The sequence below is a fragment of the Brachyhypopomus gauderio genome, chromosome 7 (assembly GCF_052324685.1).
Source record: "Brachyhypopomus gauderio isolate BG-103 chromosome 7, BGAUD_0.2, whole genome shotgun sequence".
NCBI lineage: Eukaryota > Metazoa > Chordata > Actinopteri > Gymnotiformes > Hypopomidae > Brachyhypopomus > Brachyhypopomus gauderio.
Genome location: NC_135217.1, coordinates 21,862,633 through 21,879,476, shown reverse-complemented (window position 1 = coordinate 21,879,476; position 16,844 = coordinate 21,862,633). Strand labels below are relative to the sequence as shown.

The following is a 16,844-nucleotide window of genomic DNA, read 5'->3' as shown; positions in this document are numbered from 1 at the left end:
TGTGTTATGGGGGGGCTACATCACAGTGGAGGACACATACCGGCCCATCTGTGCACCTGGCAGCCATGTCTGAAATGCCCGGGGGCAGTTATGTTCAGTCGTTCAACATCAGGCTCCTATGGACAGAGGGTAAAATCTAGTAAAATCCTTCAAAATGGCTTTTGAATGACAGTAAACACTAAAGACGCTCGCCAGGACATAATTAATGCTGGGATTTCCCAGAACTTGCTTCATTGCACTTTGTCGAGAACTACCTGACACACAACCAGACTTTAGTGCTCTGGATCGCTGAGGATCAGCACCGAGCTCATCTGTGCTTCAAACTTAAAAATGCAAATTCTCCAGAAAACAGATGTTAGTTTGATCGCGTAAGGTGTGAACTGTCAGAGTGGTTCTGCTCTTCAATAACACCGCCTCTGGGCACACAGAGATGAGCCCAGCTGAACTTTACGCAGACGACATGGTGGAAAGAGCCGCGGTTATCCAATCAGAAAGCAAACTTTTATTTGCATGTTCAAAGAGCTTTACAACTCCATGTATGAAACAGTGGTTCCAATTATCAAAGGCTCCGAGTCGGTATGGAAGAAAAGGTCACGTGAGCAGTGACCAGCGTCCACTTTGTGGTGTCTCTTCACTGACGTACAGATCTGTATGGAGACTGCAGAAAAGGTATGAAAAATGCATAAATTGGGCCGATCATAAAACATCCTCTTTAATTATCACTTTGCATTATACTGTAAGGATCGTGCTGCATTGTTTCAGCTGTTGTCTGAACTCCACGCAAACATCCTGATATTGGGGCATTCGGTAGATTTTTGGCACGCCATTCTGTCCACGCCCTTCAGCGCCGAGCTGGAAGGGGTGAAGAGACGACCGCTGTTGCCGTAGTGATGCCAGAGCCGTGTAAACGCACGGTTGGGTAGATGAAAATCAGACGAGAAACGGAGGACCCTTTACATGCCACGTTCCTTAGGCACAGCTTTTTTGAAGTCTGCGCACAGCTGTAAAGCAATCAAACTACCGTCTGCGCTACGTCAGACGCGGCTGTCTGGGAAGAGAACGGCTCGTTTGGACAGCAAAGCGGCTTTGTGCTTATCCACACTCTGCTGCGACAGCCTGGCTCCTCCCAGCGTTCACCTCCCGTCTTTGGTCGAGGGAAAAGGGGACAGTGTAGGGCTTGTTACATTCCACAAGCAACATGAACATAAGATAATTGAGCCGCGTGCAGATGGACAGGCGGACTTATTATTGTCGGACTTGTGAAGAAATCGGAGGTTTTACACAGTCACACACCTGTTCAGGAGTGCTGATACATACAGACACCACCTACACAAAGGCCATCGCTTTGATGTTCACACGGTTATCTGGACAAAACGAACATCAGATCATCGGGCCTAGATCAGGGTTTGTTCGCAGGCAGACGGAGGGAGGCGGGGAAACGCTCCCAAGTGCAAAGAAAAGCAACGCGGGACCTGCGCGGATCTCGCCGTGGGGCTCGCGTCGGAACGTGGGACACGCAGGACTGCCCTCACGTTTGCTCCAAACTGCCGTGCCTTGAATACCTCAGCGTGCGCTCCGCTTTTCCGACATCCCCGCCACGTAATCAGCTGATTAGGTTGAGCAGATATAAGACACAAAGGCTTGCTGCAAATTAATCATGCGCGTTCCACAGCCCTGCAACAACTCCGTTACAAGCTCTGAGGAAGAACTGGCCCGCAAATCTTTAGAGAGGCAATCAATCAATCTGGTGATTACACACACACGTTCATTCAAATTTCCCCCGAGTTGATACACTGCAATTTAATTTTAGAAGAACTGACGGCACAGTGGGAAAGCTGTGCGACCCCATTACCCAGTACCCAGTGCCATAACGTGAAGATCCTACTGTGCCTTTAATGTCAAGGAGAAGGTTAGTGACATGCTGGTGGACTAATTTCAATTACAGAAAAATCATTAATCGTCTCACAGTTTTTTTGCGTGTCGCAACAGGCTTTAGCACACAGCAACGCACTATACAGTAGCAAGCTGTAGGGTGTTGCAACCTTGCTATCAGCACACACACACACAGACATGTGCACACACACACACACCTTCATCCTGCTAATGAGAAACCTACAGAGAGAGAGATACCGCTGTATGCAAAAGTGGTGTGGGCCAGCTGTTCCCGGAGGAGAGCGAGAAGGAAATGAAACTACCGCGCTGTCAGAACCGGAGCCAGACCTCAGAACACACACCTTCAGCAGGTAATGAAAGCAAAAATAAAGAAATAAAGATAAAAAGGACAGAAGCAGAGTGAGATGAAAATAATAACACACTGACAAGTGAAGTAGCTTTGAGTTAAATAGTAAGACATGGCCTTATTAATCTTTCATGGTTTTGACTACGACTTCTTTGATGATGCAAATTACTAGTGTATTTGCAAATAATGTTAGCGCATAAAAGCAAGGTCTAAAAAAAAAAAGGTGCATAATGAAAATGACAAAAACTTCAATAAGTTGCTCAATGCTCGTTCAATGATCGTTTATCCTTCTAAACATTTGCTGTCAATGTCGGTGCCAGGAGTGGACCGCACCTTTTACAACCTAATGACGGAGAAATCAGCTGAACTGTGGCGAGAACAACGCAGAGAAAGAAAACGAAGAGACAGCAGGACCACACGCACTAGTCTAGTCTAGGGTCTAAGTCTAGATGCACTAGTCTAGTCTAGAGTCTAGGGCTGCTGGGTTAGGGAGGACATCAGGGACTCGAGTTCTTCTGTGTCTAATAACTAACAGTATTATAGCGTTAAACCCAACTGATTATGAAAATTAATGTAACGTATCATAATGGATGTAGGGTCTGGGATCTGTTCAGAGTTTCTCTAAACTACCCTTAACTTTTTCTTTAAAAATTAATGATCCGTGGAAATATGCTAATGGGAATTTATTATTGTAACTGTTAAAGCTACTCAGCTTATTCTGTAAATCTCACCAGACCTTGAACATGAGTTTAGAATCTCTCCCTGCCCTCCAACCCTTTCCTAGCTCCTCCCTCATTACCATGGCAACATTCAACCCAAGCGACCGGCTGTGTATCCAGGTTCCTGAGCACTCGGCGGAGAGTGGCCTGTTCTTGGTCCACGTAGCTTGCAACGACCTCATCCTGCTGGAGTTCTGGTGGAGAAAAGATCCTTTCCAAAGCGAGTTGCTGGAGCAGACCAGCGTGGTCAGGACCACCAGGCCCAGCCGAAGCCTGGGTCTGGAGTTTGTGCTGAGAGCCAGGCACAGGGCACCCGGTGTGGGTAACGCTCACTACTGGAGCCCCTTTGTACTGGGACTGTGCCTGGACGCAGTGCGTTTTGGGTTCGTGCTTCCGCTCCGAGCGCGTATCGGAGGCTTTGAGGATGAGATGCAGGAGACAGGGCAGCTCGTACTGCAGCGGTGAGGACCAGATGGGGTCTGGAAACGAGCCCTAATTAACCACACCTCCACACTGCAGTTACCTGGGGTGGGCAGACATGGTGCTGCTCTTAAAACTGCAACTGTATGGCCAGTTATTATATAGGTTGGAATGCCAAGATGTAGTACATCAACATACCAAGATTGAAGACTCAGAGTTTGACTTCTAATATTGATTTTCACACATTGCTAGTTTTGCTTCCGTTTGCTCTACCTTGAGTTACTTTTCCTTGGTTGTAATTAAAAAGTCTTTCATCACAAAGTGCAACACCGCCTTTTTTTTTTCCCTTAACAGGATGATCCAATCGCTCTTCCATGCCACCCTCACAGTGCCCCCCATAGCAGAGAAACTGGTGCAAATGTAATGTACAAGTACAGCCCAGTGGGTCGGTACCAGCCACAGTGACTGGAGGGCTCACACACAGCTGCAGGATCCTGGAAGCTGTAGAAGATGAAACACCTGGTGACGCCCCCCCACCCAAACACCCCCCCCCAACACCCCCCCACCCCAAACACCCCCCCCCCCACCCCAAACACCCCCCCACCCCAACACCCCCCCCACCCCAACACCCCCCCACCCCAACACCCCCCCACCCCAAACACCCCCCCACCCCAAACACCCCCCCACCCCAACACCACCCCCACCCCAACACCACCCCCACCCAAACACCCCCCCACCCCAACACCCCCCCCACCCAAACACCCCCCCACCCCAACACCCCCCCCACCCAAACACCCCCCCACCCAAACACCCCAGCCCTAGCTGTCAGACACCCCTGCTACAGGGCCACGCCATTCGATTTTGCTTACAATTTGGCTTACAAAAATAAATAAAATGGTAAAAATTGCTCGGAAAACAGAAGCTCGCAACAGATCATTGCATGTCCTGTTTTACATATTAAAACCACCCATTCCATCAGCAGTTACTTCAAATGGCTTACAATTTTTTCATTTGGCACTGGATACACACACACACACATCATAATTAAATGGGGTTTCTTTCAGCTGGGATTGTCATTACGCATTAATGATCACAGATGTGAACGATCGGATGCCACAGAATGTAACTGCACTGGGAGGGTGCACGCAGAGAAGAAGCTACAGTGATGAAACACAACAACCCAAAAGGTCCTTTATGTAACCAAGACCTTTCACAACAAAACTAGCCTAAAAAGAACCTTTCCAGTGTTCTTAAATCTTAAATCTTTAATACACCTCCAAATTAAACACTTAATAATTAAACATAAAGTGACACTTTACGTTTAATAATTAAACATCAACTTAACTGTTTCATTATTCAACAAGAGGCGACACCGAAACCAAGACTGCACAGAGCGACTAAAAGTGAACAGACTTCAACCAGTCTTAGGAAAGAAGAAAGCCCTGCTGCTCCGCTCCGAGCAGAGCAGGCCGAGCCTCGCGGGCGCAGCGTGGAGAAGAGCCTCTGAAGGACGTCCAGGAGACGTCCAGAAGGCCCCAAGCTCCCCGCTCTGCTCCCCCAGACTCATCACTCACCGTCGTACGTGAAGTAGCTTCCGTCCTTGAAGACAACCACGCTGGGCAGCTCAGGAACTTTCACATACTGGAAGAGAAGAAGGGAGGGGGGAAAAAATACGATTTGTTGGACGCATATTGTCCGTTTTTCTGTTTTACCGATGCAAATTCCTCGGCAGCGTTTTAGATACTACGGTTGATTGCCAACAAGGTGAATTCTCTTTCAGACACCAAAGGCAATTGTGTGATCATTTTCCCCCCGGTGTATCATTCACTGAGCCCAGCACTAAGGAACGTGAGCAGAAGCAGACGGAAAAGACACGATGGCTTTCATACTGTTAAGCATCTATTAATCTAATAAGCATGACAACTTGCCCAGGTGTGAATAAGAGGAATTCAGCAGGAGGTGTAAGAAGTGGCTTCAACTGTTCAACACGCCCACTAAACTGGGTAAAAATGGTGACTGAGCAGGATTGTTTGAGCTGGGACACTTCAGGTCCCTAGCCCACATGCTCCAAGCCTCCAGGACAGAGCTGATAGCCCCTACTTTAAATAGTACTGACCTCATCAAATCGCACAAGATAAAAATGGCACACTATATGCGATTGACCTAAAAGAGCATGGCATTCCTCCACTGGACAGCTGTTTAATTATTTTCATAACACCTAAAGTAATTGCTAGTTCATGCTAAAGAAAATTCATTTTGCATTTCTCATTTCTGAGCAAACTACCACAAAGATAATACTCAATTAGCATGCATGGTTATAAAACCACAATTTAGTTCAGCCATAAACACAACGTCTCTGCTGTAAGGGGGTTAACAAATGTGAAACCAAGCTGTCTGTTAATACTTCTGTACCACGTTTCATATCCCCTCCATAATAAAAGCCTTTTAAATAGATTTTTTTTTTTTTTGCATTTTCATCCAGCCACTCCTAATAAGTTCTGGAGATGTAAGGAAATGTCGTGAATTTCACTCGGTTTCTGAGTGCTCTCGGTTATTATGAACAACTATAATTTGAGGGTGTAAAGGTAGGAGGTATTAGGCACACTGACAGGATTTGTGAACAGCTATGAGTAATGTTCTAGCTCAGAAATGCTTTATGAAGTCAGACCCGGCTCTCACCTCCGGCAGGACGTCCTCAGACGCAGAGAAGAAGTAGGTGTACACGATAAGCTCGGCAGCCACATCTATGTACTTCTCCTGAAAACCACAAGACAGCCCGTCACCAATAACAGCAATAGAACAAATAAAAAGTACTGTGACTTGATTCCCATTCAAAGATCATGTTCCCTTTCCTATGTGCACATTCAGCTGGTATTAAGCAGGGGACAAAATCACCAATGTGGCTGATGCTGTATCGACACTAGAGTTGTACGAGGCATCGAACGTTTGTCGATACTTCGATGTAGCAAACGATTTGATTATGTAAGATTCTTTCAATAGCGAACATGTCCTGAAGAACCGAATCGATGTTCTAGATGAGCAAATCAAATTTGACCTGGATGGCTGCATCAAGCAGTGAGAAGGTTATGGAAGGCAGTTACAGAGTAAGTAGCTTAGCTATGGCAAAAACAAAAGTGACAATCGTGCAAAAAACAATTCGTGTGAAAAACGAGCTTTTTCCATCGCTGACGAAGACAGACAGACAGACAGACAGACATTTTGGTTTCGACAATTTTGATACTCCACATGGTATTGGTATAGGTGTTAAATTTCCAGTATCGAGACAGACCTAACTGAAATCATAATATATTCAACCCTTCCCACCGTTGTAGTGCCCCACCACCACCACCACCACTCAGTGTTTCACAGACATTCAATTAAGCTATCATTTTCCAAAAAAATCCTTTCAAGCCAGGTTTCATTTTAGTAAGCGGCTCTTGAGATGGTGACGTGGCGTAGAGCTCCATGGCGGCCATGCCCCAGCTGGACACGCACGGTGCTCTCTGTGAGGAACTGGGACCATTACTCGCATCAGCATCGCTTTATGGCCCATTCTTCACGGCGGGCTGGAAATTACCCATGACAGGGCTTTGCAAACATCAACTTGCTCCCCTTCGTCGGGGCGCGCCGACTGCTGGCCCTTGTATTTATGATGCAATCAACAGAGCGGATTTGGTCTCAGCGGCATTTTCGAACAAACGGCCTTCAGATGGAGCGGGCCGGGCCTGTCCAAATTGGTAACAACGAGCTGGTGGTTACGGTGCCTTCTGTGGCCTTTTAAAAATCCAGCAACAACAACAACTAAAAAAAAGGACCATGAGTCTGCCCTGATACTAGTGTTACACTAATTGGCCAACAGATGATTTCATGACCAAGTGCGGACATTCAACGAAATGGATGTGGAACGGGATATACATACACAAGGGATCAGAAGACCCCAATCCAGTCCTTAGGAGACATGAGCCAATCTAAATTTTTGCTCTGCTCCACAAATGAAAGCTTCTGAACAAGACCGTTATAGTGTTAATGCAGCCCTCTGTACCTTGTGTACCTGGTACTGATCCGTTTGGGACTTAAATAAAAACCTGGACTGCCGGAGTATCCCCGAGGCCTGGATCAGGAGCCTCTGCCATCTCCACCATCTCCGCCTGGAGTACAGCAGGAAACCTACTCAGAGCACCATTTATTGTTGAGCTTTGACAACGGCTCATCAGTGCTGATTCATAACAGCACGTGGGTGCATTCACAGGCTTTAGGACAATCTGACAATCATCTCCCAACCCACCAGCGACAGCGGCGAAGCATTCAGCCCGTCAGCAACTCCAATCCGGACAGGCAAAGTAGCCAAGAACAGCCCGCGCACGTACGCGCAGCAGACCATCAAGAACTGAGCACACAGACCATCCTCGCAAGTCAGGGAGGAGAGAAATGACAGACGAAAGCTCCCTTTATGCATCCCTGCCAGGGAAGGACACAAGAGCAAGTCAGCAGAATGTCTGCTGGCTTGGCAAAGCGCTCGGATAACACGGGCAGAGACATCACCTCAAACCCCCGAATGGAGCACGAGTGTTGACAAGCGTCAGGGATTACCATCTCACACAACACGGCCAAGAGAACCTCCCTGTTTTGTGCAGATATATAGCAAAAAAAAAAAAAACACTAAACTAATCTAATTAGACCTTCCAGAACAAACTTGGCTCCTATTCCAAAATCTTTCTAGTGGTATTTAAATGAGAAATGAGCGTGTTCATTGCGATATTCACACTACCGCTTAACGATGATCTTTGTGTTACACTGCGTTTGGGAAACGCAGAGCTAATTAGCAGTGGGATGCAGTCCGGCCCTTCATAGATGGGTAACAGAAAAAAGAAATAACGACATGGAAAAATTCTCACCAAAAAAAGGACAAAAAAAATGTAAAATGATCAAACCTATTCACACAATATACCGGTACTTTCCATGTGCTTAGTTACAACAGGATGCATTTCTATTCAAGCTAGTCTTTCTCAACATTCGGAAGAAGACAATATGGAATTATTATCAATATCACTAAAACGTCAATGCTAGTGAAGCCAGTCGACTTCAAACGCTGACTATAAGTGAGACAGACACTGTCGAACCCCACACTGAAAAGCCTTTATCCAAGGCTGCCCATAGATGAAGATTACACAAAATTTCAGCAAGGTCAGCCAACTCCATCTATAAATCTTAGCCAGAAAAGAAAAGGTTATGTATGCAGTTTCTGTCAGGTGAACTATGAGAAGCATGCCTGGCTAACAGCTAGCCTGCAGACCAGAGACCTCTTCAGTTGTGCCCACTGTATTCTGTTGTATTCCGAGGATTGCTGTACTGTACTTTGGAATCCAATCAATTTAAGGTCACTCGTACTGGGGGAGGATGCAGAAGGCCACATGGTTCATGCCCTCACCACTACAGATTAGTTATGTCTCTCAGATTAGTAGGGTACGAGGAGGATTAGCAGAAATTAAGGGTTGGTGACCAGTATGTTTAAACGTGTTCTTCATCATTTATTGACCCTGAAGATTTTAATCAATGATTTTTTAATCATTGTTTTTCAAAATTCATATTACTGACAAGCAGCAGCCATACTGTTGTAAACCGAGGGTTCAGGTGGTGATATTGAGGCTGCGTGTTAAAGGTGAAGTAGATTTATGGGTTATGTATGGACGTGTAAGTGAGAGAGAGGCAAACGGACCCACAGCGAGGGAGCGATACCGAGACGGAGCTAGACTTTGCCTCAGGAAGTCAGCGTCTCCGCAGGCATCCGCCTCATGCATGATTCATAAACACGGAGAGAAGGGAAGGCTCAAGTTCACCTGACTGTTAACTCCACATTGTGCGGGTGTAAATACAAAATAAATAAATAAATGAACAGTGCTATATGAACAGTGCTATAAAGTGAACTCAAAAGTTATTCAGAAGATAAAGCCACATGGATGTACTGGTGTGGAACTACACTGCGTTTGCTTCCTGAGGTGTGTAGTTCTCCCAGGAAGGGAGGGACATGTTTTCTCGTTCACTGTTCTGCCTGCTGCGGCTACAATCCGCGGAAAGCTCCGCAAGGCTTACCTTGAGAGGCGATTCTCCCCCTATGTACACAAACAAGACGTCGTGCCTCTTCAGGACATGTTCGAACATCTGTTTGCTTGGGAGGGATCGCACCGAGGGCCTGCGTAACCAACAACGTACACACAAACAAACACTGCACTCGTATTTCACATTAGCGTGACAGACAATAACGACGGCGCGCTCCAGATGTCAGACTTGTAGGTTCTGAGTCAACAACTGCACCCTCGCTGTTCTCCTAACTTCTGCATGCTATGTCTGAGAGGATGTCGCTGTGGTCTGCATCCGCACAGTTCTACTGACATCTTGTGGCCATAAGTGGAACGGCACGTCCAATCTCTACTGTACTCGTGCACACGCTCAGACAGGCACGTACATATACGGACACAGATGGCCACAGGATGCCACAGGCTAGCCTGACCCAGTGGACAGGAAGACGACATGTCCTCCAAAGAGAGGGGAAAAGCTGTGTGTCGTGTGCTGCTTATATCACGGCGTGTGCACTCGGCTAATAGATTTTTCCGGATCACACATTCCAACATGTAACTGATGAGCAACAGGACACTGGTCTGACTTAAAGCCTGGAGCACTGAAGGCACTTTATCCAATTTTAAAAAGTAGATCTATTCCATGTATGTAAACTCGTTCAGTTAGTAATGCCTGCTAAACACAAACATTATTAGCAAAAATTCTCCTGAAAGGTGTAATACTGGTCATTCACAAAAATAACTTACAATTGAGTAAACAATGTCATTTTTCAAACCATGCATGAACTTAAAACATAAGTTAATTGATTAAAATATAAAATGGCAATAACATGAATGAAAAACAGGCACTTCACCCAGCAACTCTGTTAGCAAAATCGATGATGTCATCCTTGGTCCTGGGACCCTTGTAATTATAGGCCAGATCTCCCTTGAGCCTGGGGGGTGAGGGAGAGAGAGAGAGAGAGGGGGAATATGGGCTTACTGGTGCTTGGGTTGACTGAACAATTTTGACTACACAAAAGTAAGAAAAAGTATCTCTGCAACCAGAAAAAAGGATACTACAGAATTACCATGTATATAAACGTAACTGATTAGTCAGACTGGATGCAACTCAATTTTGCTGGCTGCATTAATAAAGCACGGTAACATTGTTTTAATTAAACACACAACATTTGATTATAATTTTCCTCATTCTCTTGTATACCTAAATACAAGCCATTTGAAATAGCAGAACTAATAACATTACATTTCCATTTTAACTTGTTTTTGTACACCTCTGCATAAAAAAAAAGTATTACATCTCTGATTTGCATTAAACAGACACATGCTTCAGACCAGAGGGTTCTGATCAATTAGAGTTTTCTGGTTTGGATCTTATAACAATCAAATTGAAGTCAGGAATAAAACCTGTCCTATTAAATCAGACACCCATCATAGCACCAAGAGTCTACAATACTCAAAACAAATGTGAAGAACCTACATACTCCAGAGTCTAAAGTTTGACATAGTCTCTCTTGTCAGCTGAGAATATAATAACAATTCTAGCTCCACCCAGCAAAAGGACTATGACCCTTGACCTGACATCCACAGCTCAAGACCACAATACTCTTGTCCAGAAGCTGCAAACAGCTTCACAAAGTACAGACACGAATCGGCGTTTAGTATTTAACACACAGGAGCAAATCATTCAAGGGTATGACAGTTTTCTACCACACCACAGGAAAGATGATGTGCTTGACAAGTGTAAAGGCTGGACACCACGTTTCAGAGTCCATTTCACATTTCACTGAAAAGCCCAAGATGAGTTTGGCCAACAACCTGCTGGTATTACACGGTTATGCAACTGTTGCAGTAAACCACACACTGCCTCTGCAACTCCTTCAGCACAATTACCTGTGCTGCGTGAGACAGCGAGGGCCAATCGCTATGGTTACGGCCGTACACAAACCTCTCCTCAGGAGATTGAACAAGTCTGAGGCGTCTTCACGAGTGTCCCAGAGGACCAGCAATTAAACGACAAAGCAACAACATTCTCATCCCATGGAGTTCTGAGATCTTCCAGCCCACATGCAGGACCGTTGTGTCTGAGGTTTTTTGTCTCTCCGGTTCTGTGGAGATTTTTCACGTTTCACGTTCTCAAACTTCTCCAACTCAAACGCACAGAGGGTTTGTTGAGTGTCGAGCTGGAGCGCAGCGAAACACAACCATGTCCTAGCCTGAGTTAGCAGAACGGAGCTTAAGGGACACTTGGTGAAGTCACTTCACCAAAGAGAGGGGTGTAGAGTAGCTCTAAAAGGTGTCATGTCACCGAGTTCAAGATAAGTTTTAAATAGCAGTTCCCAAAAACCTTGTTTCCTCTCCCTTCTTATTACCAGCATCTGGGGAGTGAGATTCACCCCATCGTTGAGTCAGATTTCACCTTTGAATTAAATTGCATCAACACCTCGCTCTCTTGGTATTTGAGGACCAGTGTCAGCCGGGACGTCTCTCATGGGTGACGGCTCCCCAAGCTGAGCTTCCCATTTACAACCCTCATATACCAACCTAACTGAAGGGAATGGGGGAAAGACATAGTTCTCCAGCCACAAGAGATTAATTAGTCATTTCTGATATACTGTATACACACACACACACATAATGCACAGTAATACAGTGATACTGTATGTGTCACCTCACCGAACAAATACAGGAAGACACTCAGCATTGCTCAGGCTGAAAGACAATAAAGGTCTTTGCCATTAGACAGACGCACGGCAGATGGAAGCAACGTATCAGCAACGTATCAGCAACGTTGAAACTCAGGACACAGTTATTTGATTCTTCCAATTTCTCTCAGCGGTGAATCCAGAGTGTTTTTACACCAAAACCAGCTTTAATGGTGTTTCTGTAAAATCATTCAGTTAACAAGGAAATTGCTCAATATCATGTGAAAACAGCAATGACACGCTTGTCAGGGTGAGAGATGAATGACCAATGAGAGCACAGGACTGTCAGAAAGAGCCAATGAACTGCCTGTAAATGTTCTTACTGCATCCGATCTGCTCTTACTAAAATGTACTAGTACCCAAGAACATTCAGACATGAACTGAACCAGCAAAGGACTAAACTAAAGTGAACTAAAGACTGAGATGCTTAGATACTATGCTTGAGCAGATACTCACAGCTTTATTGTGGGGTATCCTCGGACTCCAAACTCTGAAGCAACACCTAAATAAGCAAACAAAAGCAACAACAGATAATCAATGCAGTTACATCCATGTACAAATGTGATAACAGTAACAGGAGGTTACTGGAAAATTTACAAGGTAATATTTACAAGGTAATAATATACAAGGTACATTTACAGACATATAGAAGAAATTTTATAAATGTATTTCTGAGAGAGAAGAGAGAGTCAGGCAGACAAAAGTGCAGTGAAGTACACAAGGTTTCCAGAGAACCAGGAACAAGTCCTTCATCAGCTGAGCAAGCAAAGTGCTTTCAAAGTTCTTGGATTTAGGCGTTCAGAGTTCGGATGCCTTGAACTATAAACAATCCCGTGTTAAGACAACAAGACTACCTCAGCTGCTGACTTATCACCTTACAAATAAAACAATGGCTATTATATTTTGAGCCTTCAGAAACCTCCTGGATGATGCAGGACCACATCCCTTTAAGATCTCACACTAATCTCCTATAAAGGAGACAAAACAGCAAACACACACTTGTCAGGGTGAAATAAATGACCAATGAGCTACATGTAAGGTCTGAACACTTACATGATGAAAATCCAGTGCTTGATTTATAATGATTTTTTAAACTCTAAACTCTAACTCTAAACTCATTTCACTTCATCATTACGAGTAATTAAGTGCAGACTGATAGAGGTGGAAATTGCAATTACTCCCATTCAAAATCAAAAGTAAAGAGGCCTGAATCTTTTTCTAAGTGAATGTATATGAGCAGATTCTACTCCACACCACAAGCATCTACTAAGTTTTAATCTTGCATGCAAAGTCTGAACCACACACTCCTAAGAGCTCACTTTAATCCGGGCAGCCGGGACACGTTCTACAAGGGCTTTGTGAACTCTTCTCAGTTTAACTCTGGCCTCATCTCCTAGCAGTAATCCACTGCCGTCTCCGCTGCACATTTTCACGCTGCAGCGTTTTTCAGGACCCGGGTCAGCTTGCTCTGCAAGTTTGGTACGTTTGGTTCATTTCCAACGAGGTCCGGTATGCTCCTCACTCTGACATGCCGTGTGGATAATCCTGCTACTTTTCACTTTTCTTGATGGCAGGGAAAGGACTGCAGTGTGTTTCATGCAGACAATCTGTATTATAGTTCCATGCAATCACTATGACGCATCTGTAAATATCTAACCACACTTCCAAGAAGGAACTGGAGAAGAATTAATGAAAGAGTAATGAAGCACGTCTGCTGACTTGTATGACTCCTATATAATATCCTTATATAATATACAGGTGCATCTCAATTAATTAGAACATCATCAAAAAGTATATTTATTTCAGTAACTCTTTCTGTTAATGTTGACGATTATGGCTTACAGCCAATGAAAACCCAAAAGTCATAATGTCAGAAATTTAGAATATTATATAAGACCAACTGAAAAAATTATTTTAATTCAGAAATGTTAGTCTACTGAAATCAGCCTGTGGCCCTGCTGAGGTGTTATGGAAGCCCAGGTTGCTTTGATAGCAGCCTTCAGCTCATCTGCATTGTTGGGTCTGGTGTCTCAGCTCTTGACAATACCCCATAGACTCTTTACTGGGTTGAGGTCCCAGCCAATCAAGCTCAGTGATACTGTGGTTATTAAACCAGGTATTGGTACTTTTGGCAGTGTGGACAGGTGCCAAATCCTGCTGGAAAATGAAATTTCCATCTCCAAAAAGCTTGTTGGCAGAGGGAAGCACGAAGTGCTCTAAAACGTCCTGGTAGACAGCTGAGCAATGGACCTGTATTTTGTATTTAATCACTGAAATAAATTAACTTTTTGATATTTCGATGTATTTACTGAGATGTACCAGTACACGTGTTGCTACACGCTGGATTGCCATGTATCCCAAAAGGAGTGTCCTTCGCCACGCGAGTGTTTTTCTACTCAAGGAAAATAATTAAAAGCAGTTTGCGGATTAACCCAGTGGTTGACAATCTGCAGCTGCACACCAGGAAAATTTGCCCATAATCAGTCCTGTGTGCAGACTCGTGTATTCGGGACAAGTGTGAAAACGTGCTTAAGGCTCGACTGCCTGATTAGCCAATGAAAGAAATGCAACTACCAAATGACGAAAGGAATGTTCTGGAACCGATACTCCAGTCACTCACTCCAACTTTATACTTTTACTTCTTTGGTACTACAGTTCATAGATTCTGCAAATAAAGGAGGCCATTATTGGTCCTGAATTAAATGAATTTTGAAAAGAATAAATAAATACAACTTGAACATACCAGAGAACGCAGTGGCATCCATCTTGCCGACTCTAACTGGTGACCCAGAGGTCTTCAGCTCCGCTCCCACTTCATACCAGATAGGTTCCAGTTTCTTGCAGTATCCGCACCAAGGTGCGTAGAACTACAACAAACCATGGAGGAGCAGTTAACAGGCAGGACGCAGCTGCTTTGCAGCCCAAACCAACAAATATTGACAAACATTTCATGACACTGCAACATAGAGGCAAATCTACAAAATCAAATATAGAGCTAATCAGCGCATGCTCGTCACAAGAAAATGTGTATATCACCAGAAAAATGATTTATGTCAGACTATGAGGCTAAATGTATTATACTACTATGAGGCTACTATGAGGCTAAATGTATTATACTACATTTTTGCTGGCCCAGATTGGGGAAATGCAGGCTGCTCATGGATACCATCGCAATGGGTTCAGTTCCCTTTTCTAAAACCATGTTAATCTCAGTAAAATTTATACCTTACGTCCACCGAACTTGTCCTGCAACTTGCAGACCTTCATGCAAGCCATCACAGTGAAGCAACTGAAATCAACCTGACATCTAGGTGGACTTCCATGGGCACTGCAAACCTGCAGTCCTGTACTGGGCTTCAAACCCACTCGTGCATCCTATCCCGCTCACCCCTACACCAACAAACGTCTCTCATATGATCCTGCATGCGTGATTTCACTTTCCACGGACACGACGCGCACGTGCGAGGAGCGAAACAAAAACACTCACGTCCACGAGCCACACGTCATCCACTCGGTTGTCTTTGAACCTGAAAGGGACATTTAGAAACACACGTAAACACTAGACACACAAGCAAACAAGGTTCACGTGCACATAACGAACTATCAGTCATATGTTATCCCTGCTTTACTGGACCAATGTACACAAATATCGGAAACACTTGTCTTAGATGGTCACATCTGGCGGTTCCTGGTTCTGTCCTGCGTTCCTTAGCAACCCAGCTACGTTAGCCAAGCAGCTAGCTGTTAGCTAGCCGACCTCAGGACAAGAACATCATGTAACACATAAAACAACTGCTCGGTCGTGTAACAAAACTACCCACGTGCATTTATGAACATACTCCGTGCTCATTTATGAACATACTCCGTGCTCATTTATGAACATACTCCGTGCTCATTTATGAACATACTCCAAATTTACGAGCAGGGGAATGAAGACACGAACCGTGTCCACTGGGCCAACCGCTCTCCTGGCCCGGCCGGCCTGACCACACACCTGGCCGGCCTGACCACACACCTGGCCGGCCTGACCACACACCTGGCCCGGCCTGACCACACACCTGGCCGGCCTGACCACACACCTGGCTGCAGGTGTAACGTCGAAACTCAACAGTGTGCACAGCTCGGTGTGTGAACTAAAACACTGTGGTGCTCACAGCTTTCTCACAACACAACAGTCCATCTCGACGTGTTTTCAGGGGCTCCTCACGCAGCTTGAGCTGATCCACCCAACTCAGCCACCCAGACCCAAATGTGTTCAGATGTTCAACACAAACCAGCTACTCACTTGTCGTCGAGATCCTCCACATATGCAAACACCGCCGCACTTAAAGAAACCGTGGCGATCACTGCAGAGAGAGAGAGAGAGACATGTCCCATTAAAACAACCCAGAGCATGCAGCACTGAGACACCCAGTGCAGCCAGGCTGGAGATGCCCTGCTTTATCCGGGTCTGGGCTCCACACACACAACACTCTGATCACAAGTGTCTGGTGCATCTAAAGGTGTGTGCACACGGCTCTGTAAATCTCGATTTGCGGAACATGTGCTGCCACGCCGTCGCCGGATGAACGGATATGTACCTGCACAGGTCCACGCAGCCCTCACTCCTGCCATCTTCTCCAACGACACCGACGAGCAGGAAGCGCCGGAAAGTGAGTGTCCTCCCGCGCATGCGCATTAGCGCCAC

General features: G+C 45.3%; 2 protein-coding genes across 2 annotated transcripts in view; one reads left to right on the top strand and one right to left on the bottom strand.

Moving 5' to 3' along the window:
- The window catches only part of tmx3b (thioredoxin related transmembrane protein 3b), a 38,161-nt gene extending 21,317 nt beyond the window's left edge, over positions 1-16,844 (bottom strand). Inside the window, exons 1-9 of the mRNA XM_077012603.1 lie at positions 16,738-16,844; positions 16,443-16,503; positions 15,645-15,684; positions 14,901-15,024; positions 12,614-12,659; positions 10,307-10,387; positions 9,469-9,568; positions 6,058-6,135; positions 4,953-5,019 (exon numbers count right to left, since the gene is read on the bottom strand). Of these exons, the coding sequence (XP_076868718.1) occupies positions 4,953-5,019; positions 6,058-6,135; positions 9,469-9,568; positions 10,307-10,387; positions 12,614-12,659; positions 14,901-15,024; positions 15,645-15,684; positions 16,443-16,503; positions 16,738-16,771 (631 nt within the window). The 5' untranslated portion in view covers positions 16,772-16,844. The remainder of the gene's footprint in view (positions 1-4,952; positions 5,020-6,057; positions 6,136-9,468; positions 9,569-10,306; positions 10,388-12,613; positions 12,660-14,900; positions 15,025-15,644; positions 15,685-16,442; positions 16,504-16,737) is intronic.
- Positions 1,883-3,834, top strand: LOC143518250 (uncharacterized). The gene is made up of 3 exons (XM_077010709.1): positions 1,883-2,243; positions 3,024-3,419; positions 3,733-3,834. The coding sequence occupies exons 1-3, from the start codon at positions 2,071-2,073 to the stop codon at positions 3,800-3,802; spliced, it is 639 nt and encodes a 212-aa protein (XP_076866824.1). The 5' UTR covers positions 1,883-2,070; the 3' UTR covers positions 3,803-3,834.

What these genes read in the sequence shown, in the direction of transcription:
- LOC143518250 (XM_077010709.1), top strand. Translation starts at nt 2,071, where the DNA reads ATGTGCACACACACACACACCTTCATCCTGCTAATGAGAAACCTACAG. An exon ending in AGAACACACACCTTCAGCAG is followed by an intron (nt 2,244 to 3,023) that starts GTAATGAAAGCA and finishes ACCCTTTCCTAG; the next exon opens with CTCCTCCCTCATTACCATGG. An exon ending in GGGCAGCTCGTACTGCAGCG is followed by an intron (nt 3,420 to 3,732) that starts GTGAGGACCAGA and finishes TTCCCTTAACAG; the next exon opens with GATGATCCAATCGCTCTTCC.